The sequence below is a fragment of the Phragmites australis genome, chromosome 24 (genome assembly GCF_958298935.1).
Source record: "Phragmites australis chromosome 24, lpPhrAust1.1, whole genome shotgun sequence".
Lineage (NCBI taxonomy): Eukaryota > Viridiplantae > Streptophyta > Magnoliopsida > Poales > Poaceae > Phragmites > Phragmites australis.
This window is the reverse complement of record NC_084944.1, coordinates 15791951-15808191: the sequence shown is the minus strand read 5'-3', so window position 1 is coordinate 15808191 and position 16241 is coordinate 15791951. Positions and strand designations below refer to the sequence as shown.

Here is a 16241-nt window from a genome sequence, read left to right as displayed (position 1 = left end):
CCGACATGCATTACAAACTGGCAAAGGTGACTCTCTAGGACATGAAATATTATTGAGACGCAAAATTGAATGGACTACTTGGGATGAAGGATGGCCAAGCCATGCGTGCCATTGGGCGTGACTAGTAGAGCTGCTTACTAAGGCGTGCTTGAGAGCAGCGACATCAGACGGCTTGATGGGGTAGAGGCCAGACTCACATCGCCCTTCCAAAAGGCTTCTCCTTGACGCTCGATCCTTAATAGAAAAATGCCATGGATGGAATTCAAAGAAGACGTTATTATCACGAGAAAATTTATGGACGGAAAGGAGATGTTTGGAAATATCAGGCACATGCAAAATATTGCGCAATGCAAGAGGACGAGCAGCAATATTAATTGAAGAATGACCAACATGCATAATCTGCAAACCTGCGCCGTTGCCGACTTGGACTTGTTCGCCTCCATGATAGCGTTCACGAACAGCAAGACGGTCGAGATCACTTGTGATATGGTCGGTGGCGCCCGTGTCATTGTACCAATTGGGATCAATCTTGTAGGAGGAGATAACCGCCATAGCTGCAGAGGGAGGATCATCTTGATAGGAGTCGTCCATCCTATACCAACACTTGACGGCAGTATGACCCATCTTGCCGCATATCTGGCATGGAGGGCGAGAAGAGTTACCGCGGTGATAGCCATGGCCATCAGAAGAGCGAGAGGGCGCACCACCCCGGGTATACGCAGGACAACCACGACCGCGATCCCCACGCCCGCGGTTCCTCTGCTGACCACCACGACCAGCATAATTGGCCAAGGATCCATGATGCAGCTGCAGTTCAGCTTGATGTTGTAGTTGACGGGCTTCAAACGCCATCAGATGTGCAAACACATCATCAAGCGTGAGTGGTTCACTCTTGGTTGTCATCGATGTGACGAAGGGGTCATATTCAGAGCCGAGACCGGCAAGGAGATACGCGATCACCTCATCATCGCACAGGGCAGAACCGGCGGCGCCCAGCTCGGAGGCCAGCCCTTTGATCTTGCGAAAGAAATCAGAGGCAGAGAGATCACGTTTCTTGGTGGTGGCCAACTCAACACGGATCTGGACAGTACGTGCGCATGTAGCAGAAGTGAACATCCGTTGAAGGGTGTCCCACGCCTCCTTGGAGCTTGTAGCCGAGACAACATCTTGAAGTACCTCCTCCGTCATCGAGGAGAGAAGGCCACTGAGGACCTGTTGGTCTTGATCGTACCACCGGTCATAAGCCGGATTTGGTACAAGCTCAGCACCCACAGCCGACGATGATGCGACAAACTTGGATGGTGCCGACGTGGATCCATCGATAAAGCCCATGAGCTTCGTACTCCGCAGATGAGGGAGGAGCTGGGCATGCCATAGGATAAAGTTTGTTTTGGTGAGGCGAATGGTAACGGCATGGTGGAGGGGAATCGGTGCAAAAACGCTTGCCATTGTAGATTGCATCGAGTTGGAAATAGCGGAGGGGGAGAAGGAGGAGGAGGAAGAAGATGTAGTCGACATCTTCAATGAAAAACCTTGGCTCTATTACCATGTAGATGTATTGGCGCTGGATGACCCTATGGGTCTTGTTCTCTCATATATATAGATGTTGTACAGTTGGAGAGATACATGCATGGCCAACAGACTCACGTTAACCAAGGAGGAGACGCAGCTCCATATCACAGCAATTAAGGAGGAGACACAGCTCCATATATTGAGTATCTCATCCTATGAATAGATATATCCTTCTATGTTTAACAATCTCATCCTTGATGCCGGGCTGCAGGTATACCTAATGAATCGATATCCATAGCTGCACATACTCTGTGATTTCTTAGGTTGTATTGATCCGCCTCACTGATATTGTCCAGGTATTATCTTGCAGCTCATGCGACATTGTTTTATGCTTAAGGCACTCTATCCTGTACATGCTAGGTGCCATTTCTCTTGGTGATCTTCCGTTTAGCTAGCGGTCGTTCCAGAACTCCACCTTGCATCCATCGCCTACTGTGATCATAGTTGAGGCAGAGAAGAGGGCTCTATCTACCTCATCACACGGTAGTTCCATCCCTGACCACTGACGATCTTGATCTTTCCTGTTAAACCAAAGCCATCTCAACCGCAGAGCCCTTCCAAATTTTTCTAGATCAAGGATCCCGAGCCCTCCTAGGTCTTTTGGCCTACATACTGTCTGTCAATTAACTAGACTGTGCCCTTTCTAGTTTTGCCCTCCATTATCTCCCGTCCAGATAAAATTGTCTTACTAGTTCAATGTACGTGCTTTACACGTCGTGCGAGCGCGCGGTGTGGCAGTGCGTGGGTGGAAGCACATGGGCCCACGCGTGAGTGCGCGCTCACGCGCGGTGCGGCAGCGCATTTGCGGGAGCCCATGGTGCGGGAGGTTGTGGGACCCACGGAGGGTAGACAGTGGGAAGGAAGCACTACATACTTTTTAAGTAGTAGAGATTCTGTCAATCTTTTTAATCACACATTCGGAGAGTTTTTGGATTGTGGCATGGTAGGTGACAATGGACGCTAGTACTGATTTTGTTAGGCATACCCTTCCAGCCTTTGTCATTAGCTTTCCTTTCCATCTCGGTAACTTGCCTCCTATTTTTTCAACAATGGCTGGTAATCAATTCTCCTTAATTTTCTTGTATGCAGGGGCAATCCAAGGTATTTGCATGGGAAATTTTTTATGGTAGCCGGGAAATTCTTTAGCATGTCCGAAGAGTCGATGTGTTCACACTTTATTGGAAAAAATTCAGTTTTCTCCAAGTTTGTGTGCAAACCAGAAGCTTCTCCAAAGCCTTTTAGGATCTCTTTCACAGCCTCTAGCTCTTCCATGGTTGGGTTAGCGAAGATTGCTGCATCATCGGTGTAGAGGGAGACACTTATCTTGGTTGTTCCTGACATTATTGGCTTGAGCACCCCATCTCTGTTGGTTTTCTGCAATATGCATTGCAGCAGGTCTATTGCCATGATAAACAGCATGGGCAACGAGGGGTTGCCTTGGCACAAGCCCCTTGCATGCGAAATTGGCTTGACAGGTTTCCGTTAAGTAGTACGCGTGAGGTTGAGGAGCTGAAAATGATGCTCAGTCACTCCCTCCATTTTGGTCTGAACCCCATCACTTTCAACATATACATCCAATTCACCGAGTCGAAAACCTCTGATATATTTAGTTTTAGAAAGAAAGCATATCTCTTTTTCCTATAAAGCTCCTTAATAAGGTTCTGGACATATAAATAGTTATCGTGGATGCATCTCCTTTTTATGTACACGCTTTGGCTTCTTGAGATCAGCTGCTGGAGGTGAGTGCTAACCATATTATTACTGTTTGTTTGGCTTGTACTCGTTTTTATACCAACTTCGTACTTAACCGTGGCTGTGAAACAAACAGTAGACCACACTCTGCTTAAGAAAACGAGAGTATTAGTATTTTTTTTTTCTGAATTACATGTATTGTGTCATTTCAGCGATGCTTTAGCTCTGCTACAGGCTGGAACTCTATTGAAAAAGGAGGAAAGAGAAGAAAAAGAAAAGGAGAGGGAAAGATGCAGAGGAAGAAGAGAGCCCATTGATTGCACTGTTGTAGATGGTGGAGTGGTGCGCCCCGCTGCCCATGGAATTAACAAAGTTCCAAAGGGAACGCCATGCTGGTGTTGCTGCCTGCAGTGGCTCGAAACATGTAACACGTCGTCCAGACCCCCCTGGCGTGGAGCACCTCCGGGATCCACATGTCGGATGCCGCCAAGCGACCCAGGGCCCAGGCCCGTCCACTTCACGCTGTCCCGCCTCCCTTCTCTCACCCGGCAAAAACAACCTAGCCCAACATCATTGCCTCACTGCAATGCGGGCCCCATCATAACCGGGACACTGACGACCCACATGTCAGTCACAGAAATCACTACTCCCGGGTGAGTAATCCCGGCCATTCAGCAATCATCCGTTCAACTCCGCCCCCCGTCCAGGATGGGACCCAGCTGCAGTTACAGGAACCCATGCGGTTGGGTCCCACACCACATGGGCCCATACGTCACAGAGGAAAGCCCCTTCCTCGTCGCGTGGTTAAACTGGACGCGATCCGGTCATCCGGACCGTCACCGTCTCCTCCGTCTCTCCCGATCGAATCTCGCCGCCGACGCCGAGCTGTTTCGGCGGCTGCGACAGAGCGGGGATGAAGGGCGGCAGCGGAGGCGCGGCGGCGGCGCCGGGGGACTACGTCTACTTCAAGTCCGTTGTCCCGCTCCACAAGATCTCTGTATGTTTTCCGAGCAGCTCCCTCCCATCTCACCCAGTGCTCACTCCCGCGCACGAATTTTGTGGGTACGGATACTCGGCGGCGTCCAGGTTGGCGCTTGATTCGAAGTTTGGTCGTGGGGAGCGTAGCGACGTTGCTTCGAAGTCGATAGCTCCGTGTGGTCTCTGGTAGCGCCTTCTCTCACGGGGATTTCGGTTTAGTTTCCTGCGGGGGTTGGACTTTTCAGCTTGGTAGTGGTCTGGGTTTTAGACGGTTTTGAAGCGAAATTTCATATGAAGAGTTATCTCTGCTATGCGAGATCTGCTGGAGCACGATCGCTGTTTGGCACATGCCTTTGGTGTGGTTTTGGCTATATCATTGTGGTGCTATTCAATTCAGGCAGCGTTTTTAATTCAACTGATGAGATGACAACCAACATTTCAAGCTTTGTGATTTTTGCATTATATGCAGTAAGTTTTTTAGATAATGGAATAAAATTATATGCATTAAAGTAACTAGCATTTCTGTCAAGTGCCCAGGGACAGTTGTCTGGTCATGATCTACCCATTCTAAAGCTTAAGAAGGGTTAGCTTTAGTATTGCTTGGTGACTTGGTGTACTCTTGTTAAGCTTAAGTTTCTTAAGGTTTTAGTTTACTCTCTGTGTCTCTGTATTGAGTCTGCACGACTAGTACTCAATCAAGTTATCTATCAATTACGAATTCATTTAATTTGTTGATGGGAGCTGCTGGCCAAATTAGGTGTGTCTTATCTTTCATATATACTATTTTGTTCTCTTCTTGTTTGCATTCACCAAATGCATCGTTGTGGTTGCATGGTAATGTAATTGCTATTTTTTCAATTCTCTTCATATTATGGAATAATCCTAGGGAGTGTTACCTAGACACCTGTGTTCAAATTTTTTTATCGAATCGGACACCCCGAATCCGAGTCGTATTCCGACACCTGTGTCGGATTCCGAGTTGTATTTCGTGTGTTCAAATTTTTTTTACCGAATCGGACACCCGAATCCGAGTTAGATTCTGACACCAGTGTCCAGGAATAGTATGATATGCATAGTTGGAGCCTTAGAACCCACATCTTTTTGTTCTCTTGTGGGATGTACTCGATTGGGTGTAGTTCAGAAGTGTTGCTAACATCCGGAGTTTTCTCGGACTCATGAGTTATTATCGTTGGTTCATCGAGAATTTCTCCAAGATAGCTAAACCCATAACCTAATTGTTGAAAAAGATGTCAAGTTCGAATGGTTCGAGGAGTGTGAAGTGGCTTTCCAGACTTTGAAGTTTCGTCTCACCACAACGCCAGTTCTAACACAACTGGGCATTCACAAGAGCTTCGATGTCTATTGCAATGCCTCTTGCTTTGAACTTGGTTGTGTTCTCATGCAAGAAGGACGCGTAGTCGCCTACGCTTCACGCTAATTAAAGCCACATGAGGAAAATTATCACACTCATGATCTTGAGCTTGCAGCAGTTGTGCATACTCTGATGATTTGGCGTCATTACCTATTGGGTAACTCTTGCCGAATTTACATGGATCACAAGAGCCTCAAATATGTTTCTTAGGGACCGTGTAAATGTCTAAAACGACACTTATTTGTGACTAGAGGGAGTATTGTTCTTTTCTTGCCATTGAAACATTTGTTTTTGCCCCCTTTTAAGCATTATGGAAACAGATAGCGCAAATTATACGGCTTTGGCTACTTATTCATTGATTATGTTCATAGATATGTATTTTAAACATCAACCTTACATGTCAGAAGTTGCTTGAGTCACTGAGTAGCTGAGTCCATTTGTCTTCAAATTTAAATTTGACAATTTGTCATATCCAGTATGGAACTCATGTTTACCATGTTACACTGTGTCAATTCAGTAGAGTTATAATGTGTGTTGCACTGATACATGCCTTTCGGAATATAAGTGCTCAAGTGGTTTCTATTTAGTATGTACAACTTTTTCCATCATTCCACATGTTTGGCCAGTTTCTGAGCTATTTATTTTCATTGGAAACTTTGTAGATTGGGTCAAAATTGTGGAGATATTATGATTTTGGCCCCAAGGTTGTGCCGCCCCTTGTCTGCATCCCAGGAATTGCAGGGACGGCTGATGTGTACTATAAACAGATCATGTCCCTCTCTATGAAGGTATGTACTCTAAGATGAATGTGTCCCTTCCATTTCGCTATCTTTATTTAGATTTTGGTATCTGTCTTTTGAGAGTTCATACGTGTCTTGCTTAGCTGGCTATCTGCAGACTTATACTTAGGTGATATGCAACCTTTATACATGTGCTTATTCTTCGTAATCTTACACAAAGTATTCTTAACTTCTTCATAATCTTACACAAAGTATTCTTAATTTCTTCGTAATCTTACATGAAGTATTCTTAATTTCTGATAATAGTCAATTATCTCTATGGAGCAACCAAAATAGTTTGTGTATGCAAAGTTTCCATCTTGTTGTTACATAAAATTTTGGTCCATTGAGCATTTAAACAGAGAAAACATTTGAATCTTGAATCAGTAGTTTAGTAGAATTTCAGGAACTACTCTATCCCTGCCAACTCGGGGAATTTTTATTCCAGTGGAATTTCACCGAAATTTCGCAAATTCTGGGTTTTCTGGTGCTCAACGAAAAATGTACTTTTCGGTTTGAATTCTTTTGAATTTTGCAGCGATTAAATACGTTAAATGCTCGCATGAGATCATTGTTAAATGCCTCGCGTGTTGGCAAACTACCTCCCGCTCGAGTAGCAGGTCGGGAGATCGAATTCCAGCCGGTCTTCTTTTTCATGTACAATTTTTTTGCACTTACAAGTGGGCCAAAAAGGAGGGAGAAAAATACAAATAATGTAGCTGGGGATCGACCTCTAGTCCTATCGAGTAAAGCCCAGTACGATGAACCAGCAGGACAAAAAGGAATTTGTGATGATTTTATAGATAAAGGTCTATAAATTCTTCAAAACAAAATCTATCAGTTTGACCGGAATTCAGAATGAAATTTCCAAAATCGCAAATTCCGTTAATTCCGCCGTTGGATGAATTTTTTTACAAAACGGAATGTGAATCCCTGGTCAACTCTATCCCCTCCTCTCTGGCCCCTCCTTTCTTCATAAACATTGGAAAATCAGGTTAATTTGCACCCTGAGGTGGTTTGGTTGCGTTATTTTCCTGATGTTGATCCAACATACGTGATCACAAAGATTTACCAGGTACCACATCATTGATATTTTCTTTTGAGGGCACATAATTGATTTTTGCTGATCCTTGGCAACCATATCAGCAAACAGGGATGTGATATCATTTTTTTTCTTTTCGTTTCCTCTTCGTTTCTCTCTATATTGCTGCTTTCTGCTATTACTTCACCTCGTAAACTCCTCATCTCTTTGATCTAACGGCCGGTACCAACTAGTACCCTTTCTCACTCCCGTATATGGAGAGATACCCCTGTTATGATCCTAGATCATAATGGGGATAACATCTATCGGGAGGATAGACGGATGGCGTTAGCTGCTAGGGATGAGATATTAAACTATAAATGAGAGAGACTTAAAATATTAGAGGAGACTAGATTAATTCTTCTTGCTTGCTTGTTTGATTCCCTGGAGGGGCAGCTGCTCTTTATATATATAGTTTGGCTGAATCTAAACCTACTGGGACTCGAATCCTAAAAAAACTTCATCTCGAGTCCTCCCTGACTACAACTTATCTCTTTCCATCTACTGACTCTACTTCTCCTAGCCAAGTTTAACTATGCTACATATCTAATACGACTTCTAACTTTATCTTAATCTTTCCTAAACTGAATCCAACTTGCCTATTCAACTTACCTTTCCTAATACCGCACATAACACCCCAATGCCAGGTCTAATCTTGTCCATGTGCGTATTGTAATTACATGATTTCTTTCCCCTATTTCCGCTTATATAGTTTCTTTACCAATCCCCAAAATCCACAACAAAAATCTACGAATCAAAGCAGCTAACAGAGCAAGGTGCAACTTTAAGATCGAAATGGAAGCAAACAGCCCAAATCAGAGGCGATGACCTTAGATTGATTGCATGTGCACTGGAAGCAAAGAGGAAGAGAATAATGTGACTTGGGTCCAATGAGTGAGTAAAAGTAGGCAAGAACATCGAACCATAACCGCCAGAGCTAGCATGGAAGCACGATCAACTCCACTGCTAGCCCCCATGAAAACTCAGTAGCTATCTCTGGTGCTTGTCACGTCTATGTCTCTGCCCACCACATCATGGCCTGCTATGACTACCACAGGCCTGCTATGACTACCACAGCCTGTCTCGGCTGCTGTCAGCAAACTCAGTAGCTGTCTGGATGGGTTTATTACATGGTATTCGTGAGAAAGAGGAACAGATAAATGAGAGAGAACTACATAAGGTTGGTTCTGTTTAGTTTGGTCATTTTTCTGACATGTATGGGTGAGTGGGAATAAAAAGGATGGGCTGTGTGGATGTCCATGTGCTCATACCAGCTAACATTCACATCCATGTGGCGAAAACAGTACTGAATCAGATCCACAATCAACAGAGGAGTTAAACACTGGGTTCATTGTTCAGTAGGTTAAGTGGACTTCTTGGAATGTTTGAGAGGGAGGAAGGGAGGGAGGGAGGGGGTGGGGGCTTAAAATGGACCTATTTAAAATTTTCATTGTCAATGAAGATTTGTTACAATTTGGTAATATTTGTTAACAAACATGGTACAATTCTATGACAACTGCAGTATGCGCAAGCATGCTTGAATTGTTGGAAGAAGTCCAAATTGTAGTGGTGTTGTGAAGTGTGTCAAATTTGAAGTTGACTACCAGGTCAACTGTTGCAGTAACATTATTGATCTCTGTTTGCCAGGGGTATAATGAGTTAATTACATATGTGGAACTACATTGATATTCATTTCTCATTTTCCTTTCAGGGTTATCGAGTGATATCTATTGATGTTCCTCAAGTTTGGAATCACCATGAGTGGATTCATTCGTTTGAAAAATTTTTGGACTCCATGACCATTCATCATGTAAGGAAATGCCACCTCATTTTCCTTCTTTCCTGTTGGATGAGGCTATTAGCTTAGTGAGACATTGTCACTCTGTTTCTTTGCTATTTTTGCTTAAAATATCGGATCCATTTTCTTAGAATTCCTATCATTTTGCACTTTGTGCTTTGGCCTGTTACAAAATATTATAATTGAATTTTGTTTTTCATATCTAAAGTTTTCCTCAGGTGTTTGAGAAAAAAAATGTTACCGAGGTATAATGAGCTCTGAAAGTACATGAAATTAAAATTAGTGCAAGATCCTACTTGCTTATTCTCGAATAAAGCCATCATTTTTCTTTTTCTTTTTCTTTTTCCACGCCAAAATATGTAGATTTTGCCCTTGGCAGTTTTGTTTTATTCTCCTCTTTCTTGAGAAAACAAGAGTAAATTAGGATTAGTATATTGTTTGTTCCCTGTAAATGTACAGCACAAGTCTTGGTTTTACTTCTTTGAATCCTGAGGAATTCATTTGTAGTGCTAAGTTATATTGAACTGCCTGAAAATGCAGGTTCATATTTATGGTACATCTCTTGGTGGATTTCTTGCACAAATATTTGCTCAACACCGTCCAAGGAGAGTAAAGTCCTTGGTCCTGTCAAATACTTTTCTTGAGACACATAAGTTTGCTGCTGCCATGCCATGGTCGCCAGTGTATGTATTGATCTCTTCAAAGGCCTTTCTGTAAGATTATGTGAATATTGTATTATAAAGTGGTATTATGCCTATGCACATGCCTAAACACTTCTCATCTGAATTTTGAGAATATACATCCATCCATTGTTTTCCATGAAGCAATTAGAAGTCTTACACAGCTTCACAAAAATCTTATGATGAACCAATTTCTGCCTAAGATACCAGATAAACTATTGGACGAATAATATTGAATTGCCTTAGGGGTTTTTGCATCATGGATTTTTAAAGTTGTTTTTATTGAAACCTGGATCTAATGGGAGTTATGAACAAACTTGTTTATGTGTTGGAAAATATGTTATTTGGTAAAAAAACAAATTTATATGTCAAACCTGTTGTTTTTGCGGAATAGAGTAGAATCTTGTATCTTGTAAAAGTCTGTTTTAGTTTTTTTTTAAATGTGTTTTTCATTGTACAGATAATAATGGCCTAAGGACCAATTTAGGGTTGCTGTGCTATGCTGTGCTGCACTTATTTTTAATGCTACTGTTGGAATACACTTGCATGGAAATCCATGGTCCTGTTTGGCAAATCAAATTATAATTTAACAAAGTATGTCATCCAATGGTTTGTCCATCCCGATATCTGGATAATTAATTTGTCAGTCACTCCCATATTTTCTTGTAATTGGAACACAGTAATTTCTCCTTTACAGTTTGGTTAGGAAAAAGCATCTAACCAAACATCAAGATATGCCCTCTGCAACAGTACTGAGCTAACCAAGCAGCTTACCTTCATTGATTAGTGATGCTGTTTTGGTAGCTTATATGATGTCCTTCATTTACTAGGTATAATTAATAGTGAACAATTCTGTTCAAATTTTTCTTTCAATATTGCAGTGTTAGTTGGACCCCTTCATTTTTGCTGAAGCGGTATCTCTTGACAGGAATCAGAGATGGTCCCCATGAACCATTTATCGCAGACTCAGTTGATTTTGTTGTGGGTCAGGTTGAGCACCAACTTTGAGCACTTTGTTTTCACAAATGTTTAATGTGATATTATTTTGCATTACACATATGAGTAATCAAATTTAATCTGATATATAGTGAAACATTTCTAGTTAGATGACTAATTTGAACATGACAAGGCAATTCTGTTTTGCTGTTACTATTCTATTCTGCCTGCCTTCTCATTTGATACTTCTGCATGCCAGGTCGAGACATTGTCAAGGGATGACCTTTCGTCAAGGTTGATGTTAAATGTTAATGTTGCATCAGTTGGATCATTAATGCTGCCTGACTCCCTCATCACCATAATGGACGTAAGTTACCAAAAATTCAAGAAATACATCACCAAAACATTACATTTCACATTGGCTCGTCGTAATTTCTGTTCTCTCTTCCATCAATTGGCTGCAAGAACTGTGACCTTTGGTTAACATAAGATTGGGAAATTTATTCATAACCTTATCAGTGGGTGTGGGAGATAAGCATCTTTAATCATGGTACCTTACAAAAATCTATGCATTTGAAGCATGCCAAGAGTGGTTCTTACCATAATAGATTATTTGTGGGACTGCAATATCTCTTGTGTGTTAATTTTGTGTAGTGAACATCTTTGCACAGACAAACGACTACTCTGCTGTTCCTCAGCAGTTGAAAGACCAATTGAATGAAAGGTACCCAGGTGCAAGGGGCGCTGTACTTAAGTCTGGTGGTGATTTCCCTTTCCTGTCACGTCCAGATGAGGTTAATTTATACCTTCAGGTATTGTACGTACATCCTTTGTTTCCCTTTCTTTGTCATCAGCCTTTGTGAAGAATAATTTTCAAAACTTTGTCAGCTACATTTGAGACGAGTTGGTGTAGAACCGAGGCCAGATCTGATCCAAGGTTTCACACGAAATGGCAGTGCTGGGAGTTCAAAGGATCAGAAAGATGGAGGGGACACCTTCGATCGTAGTCCTGGAGGCAATGGCCACCGTGGTTCAGGTAGCCATGATGGTGACACACGGCATTGTGGATCAGAATCATGTGATTCTGATGAACATATACCAACAAGCACAATGCTTGCCAATACGGTACTAGGTACGCTCAGCTCAACCCTGCAAGCTTCACTATATATGCTCATGATACATCACTATTATGTGTCCGCTTTATATATTTCATCGAGACAGCTGTTTCATATATGAAGTAGTGAATATGCCGTTTTGCTCCTATGTAGAACTGGTTTTGTAGAAGATCATGGAAGCATATGTCGCAGCAGCTACATTGGAGTCAGTGTTGCCAATGGGAAAGCCGAAAGACCACATCAACAGATGGAAAGCACTTCTGTATGTTTGTATTATATGGCTTGTCATATAGATTTACCCATTCTTCTGAGTTTGTAGGCCTGTAAATTGGACTCCCTATGCCTGAGACATGATTATGATCATCCAATTTGTCTTTAAATGGGAAAAAAGTTGATTACCTCAATGATTTTTCTTTTGCAGATTGCATTTGACTAAAGTGATGCAGAGATCCTAGTTGCACTTTTCTTGTCAGTGGATGATCTGAGGCCTGTATATTTTTCGTGCTTGTGTTTATTCTGTCAATTTGATTCAAAAGGTTGTCTCGTACAGTTATAAGTTCCATGAGAAAATTGTGCGTACTACAGTGCTTGTGCAGTCATAAATACCAGCTGATTTTTTAATCAAAAAATTGTCCAACATGAAAAGGGCAAGTTTTTTTTTTAAAAAAAAGAAAAGGTGATAGATTGCACACAATGATTACCAGTCATCTCTGGAAAAAGAAAGAACACAGAAGTTCTAGTAATTTTAGTTTATTGTCTTGAGCTGTCGAGTTTGTGACAATCTAGCGAATTACGCCATTCACAAAAGAATGGATGATATATCAAGAATGCAATTAGCGGAGTAACATGGCATTCATAAACTAGCAATCGTGTAATAACATCTGCGGTCCTTTGACTTTATTTAGATCGGTCGACATGTCGGTAGTAGACAAGAATTGTGAGAGTTGTTTTGCTCACAGCCATAGTTAACTAACACAAGTACCACATTAAGAGCTGTGCTTTGTCGGAACATTGTTTTATCTGTTCTTAATCTGATGATTGGTGGAAGATTATGGACATGTTTGGATATCTTGTCCAGCCTTGCTGGGCAAGGATATGTGTTTAGTAGTAGCACTGAAAGTTTGCTTTGCTAGGCAAGCTTGCTTGCTAAAGCAAGAAAATCCTTATCGTGCCAGGAGCTCGGGCAAGGGGAGCGCGTGCAATGAGGCAAGCTTGCTCACCGGGCAAAAGAACCAAACGCCAAGCTTAATCTCTTTTACCTACAAAACAACCAAACAACGCCTCCTCTCCTTGCCTAGATTTGTTGGACAAGGTTAGGCTATCTCTTTTACTTGCTGTTTTAGACATTGACATAATCTTCAATATGCTCGTCTGATGCCACCGTTAGTAGGGATGAAAATGATTGATCAGAAAATGTCTAAAATAATTTTCACTTTCATATTTTTTTCTAGAAATTAGAATAAAAAAGGATAATGTTAGAAACTATTGGACAAAGCCATCGGTGTGGAAACACGTCCGCATCGATTGAAAACACTGACTCACCATGACTTTAGGTTGGATTCAAATCCTCTAACTTTATAAGTTGAAGTCACAGCGTGAATTCAATCCTCAATCCACCATCCATTACATCATACAGCTGTAATTGACTTACATCATGCAGCTGTAATGGACAGTGAATTGGGGGCTAAAGGTACGCTAGATTATATCTGAATCTGACTTTAAAAGGGCAATATTGTTTTCAACTCCGATTTCAACACTCTGACTCCCAATTCGATATATGCCGTAAGTCTCGATGACACAAACCCATGGTGTCAGTGACGTTTTCAAGTCTACAGTGGTGTGAGAGGAATTATTCATTTACCCATAACCTTTTTCTAGGTACATATTGTCCAAAGGTAATAAAAAGAACACAGTGATATGATCGAACGTACCTAAAATGCTTTTCCATATACTGCTAGCCGAAGTTAAAAAAATTGGACTTTTAAAAAAACATTTGATCCTTCCTTCATTCCATATGTTTATCCTGTACCACTTAATCTAAGAATTTACACGGGCCCCTATCCTTTTCTTATCCGAAGGACATCCCCCCATGCGACACATGTCCTTCAAATATCAAAGCAGAGCCTCCTGACCCCCACTTAACGATGATGTTAAGGTTAGATGGTGTTTCTCCTTGAGAAGTACACGTTGCATCTATTTGTCCTTCAGATAGCTCCTCGTCACTAGCGCGGATAGCAACTTCGGGGGCTTCCCAGTCACCAGCAGTGTCACCGCAATGTCAAATGGAACCATAGATGTAAGACATGAGTCTGTGTTAGGGATTCGAATGTTTTGGTTGAAGATGCATAAGTGCTTGGCAGGTTAAACTACTAACCTACCTCTTTTGGGTGGGAATTGTCATTTGGAGAGAAGAGAAGCGAACACGACTCGAACCTTTATCTCGGTTTAAATCAAGATGTTATATAATTTTGCAGATCCATTCTGCGTCTTCTCACATTTGCAAAATGGGAACATAACCAAAATTAAATTTCCATGCCATATCCAGCTAGAACCTTAGTCCTTTTGCATTCCAGTTCCTATTCTAAAATTTCACAACCATTTTCGCTGTTAGACCACTTTTCTCCTACGCATTTCTCAAGGAGATCCATTCCACGTCTTCTCACATTTGCAAAATGGGGAACATAACTAAAAGTAAAAGGAAAATTTGTCAATGGGACATCCAAATTGTGTGGTTTTATGGCTAGGACACCCTAACTCTTATTGTACCCGCTAAACACAAAGTGTATGTGATTTTATCTCCAAGACACCAAATGAGAGGAAAAAGACCATTATGCCCCAGCTTCATTATGCAAAAATCTATGAATCTAACAAAAATCGCACACATGAGGAATAGGGCATTGCATCATTTTGCAAATTTTCAGAATTGATTATAATCTACGCATGGAGAAAAAAAAACAGGATGTGTGAAGCTAGAGGCATAGTGTCTTTTCCCCTTATCCAGTGTCCTGAAAACAAAATTCTTGGAGAACGGGTAGGTTATGCAAGGGCAAAATAAAAAATTTTACTGCATTCAATTAGAAAATCATACGAGTAGTGAATAATAGATCGTTACTACTAGACGTATAGTGCAGCGAAAGAAGAGTTAGAGCAGACCAGTTCAACATCGTGCACATCGATGCAAAGGAAGCAACTCTGATAAGCTCCCAACAAACTTTGATAAGCTCTCCGACAAGTTTCGACAAGCTCCGAGCTTTGCTGTCGCATCTTGACATCGCTGATCCGATTAGCGTCATAATAGCAGCAACACCTCTATAGTATCTACACATTTTGTCGTGAAACGTCGAATGTTGTTGTGCTAGCACCGCACGCACAACTAGGGTTTCGAGAGGTCAGGTGCAAAGGGCGCGACTAGGTTTTTGGAGTGGCTCAATCTTATAGCGGATTACTCAACTCGTGATTAACTCTTTAATCATATTGGTATGACCATGTACTTTCTAATCCAACCACATTGAGGAGCCTAGAAATATCTCTCCCATTATATAGGATGGGGGCAAATTCCATCTTGATCGTTCACACCTCACAACATATTTCATAGTAAACTCAAAAACTATCTTTATGACTATCCAGTCACGGAGTAGCATTTGACAGCTCCTAAGTGTGCCATTACACATGTTGGAAATCAATGATGATCTCAGGTCTAAGGAATTCTGCATGTACACCATTGAGATTATACCTGATGGCCATCATATAACAATCTCAATTGTATCTCAAGTTATATCTATCTAATACCATGTTCTCTAACATGTATCCACATTATTGATTTGATATCTCTATATCTATAATCTGAAATATGATTCTCAAACAATATATGTGCTAATTTGTGATCATTATTATCCCACATAACGATATAAGATTAGAGATCATTTAAAATAACATCACAAAGAAACAAAGAGTTTCATAAACAAGTCATATACTTGCTAATCAATATAAATAATAATTATCCAAGTAATTGAATAACATATTATTGAAAAGTAAGTATACAGACATAGACGTGATATAATTATCTCTATAATTACCTCCAGAGCATATCATAAAAAAAACACATATGGCAAAATCGAGACAGTGTGTCCTAACCACAAAACCACACAATTTGAATGTTCGAGAGACAAAATTTCCAAAGTAAATTCCCATAGCACATTTGGCCAGAACATCAATCTTTTTGCATTCCCATTCCCTTT

At 41.4% G+C, this 16241-nt stretch overlaps 1 protein-coding gene and 1 non-coding gene across 4 annotated transcripts; one reads left to right on the top strand and one right to left on the bottom strand.

Moving 5' to 3' along the window:
• Window positions 1-838: 838 nt before the first annotated feature.
• Window positions 839-978, bottom strand: LOC133908117 (small nucleolar RNA Z247). Its single transcript, XR_009908088.1, has one exon. It is a non-coding gene; the product is annotated as a small nucleolar RNA Z247 (small nucleolar RNA).
• Window positions 979-4033: 3055 nt separating this feature from the next.
• Window positions 4034-12627, top strand: LOC133907799 (uncharacterized). Of its 3 annotated transcripts, XR_009908033.1 has the most exons (10): window positions 4038-4261; window positions 6277-6402; window positions 9186-9284; window positions 9813-9955; window positions 10834-10942; window positions 11148-11255; window positions 11560-11700; window positions 11777-12020; window positions 12157-12265; window positions 12425-12627. XR_009908033.1 is itself a non-coding variant. In XM_062349891.1 (9 exons), the coding sequence occupies exons 1-9, from the start codon at window positions 4178-4180 to the stop codon at window positions 12168-12170; spliced, it is 1068 nt and encodes a 355-aa protein (XP_062205875.1). In that variant the 5' UTR covers window positions 4038-4177; the 3' UTR covers window positions 12171-12407. The 3 variants fall into 3 exon arrangements, 2 of the variants coding, with proteins under 2 accessions (XP_062205874.1, XP_062205875.1); XM_062349891.1 differs by lacking the exon at window positions 12425-12627 and having other exon boundaries at window positions 12157-12407; XM_062349890.1 differs by lacking the exons at window positions 12157-12265; window positions 12425-12627 and having other exon boundaries at window positions 4034-4261; window positions 11777-12139.
• Window positions 12628-16241: the final 3614 nt, after the last annotated feature.

Coding starts and splice junctions, on each gene's coding strand:
- LOC133907799 (XM_062349890.1), top strand. CDS start 4,178: ATGAAGGGCGGCAGCGGAGGCGCGGCGGCGGCGCCGGGGGACTACGTC. Junction 6,403..9,185: donor TCATGTCCCTCTCTATGAAG/GTATGTACTCTA, acceptor TTTTCCTTTCAG/GGTTATCGAGTGATATCTAT. Junction 9,956..10,833: donor GCCATGCCATGGTCGCCAGT/GTATGTATTGAT, acceptor TCAATATTGCAG/TGTTAGTTGGACCCCTTCAT.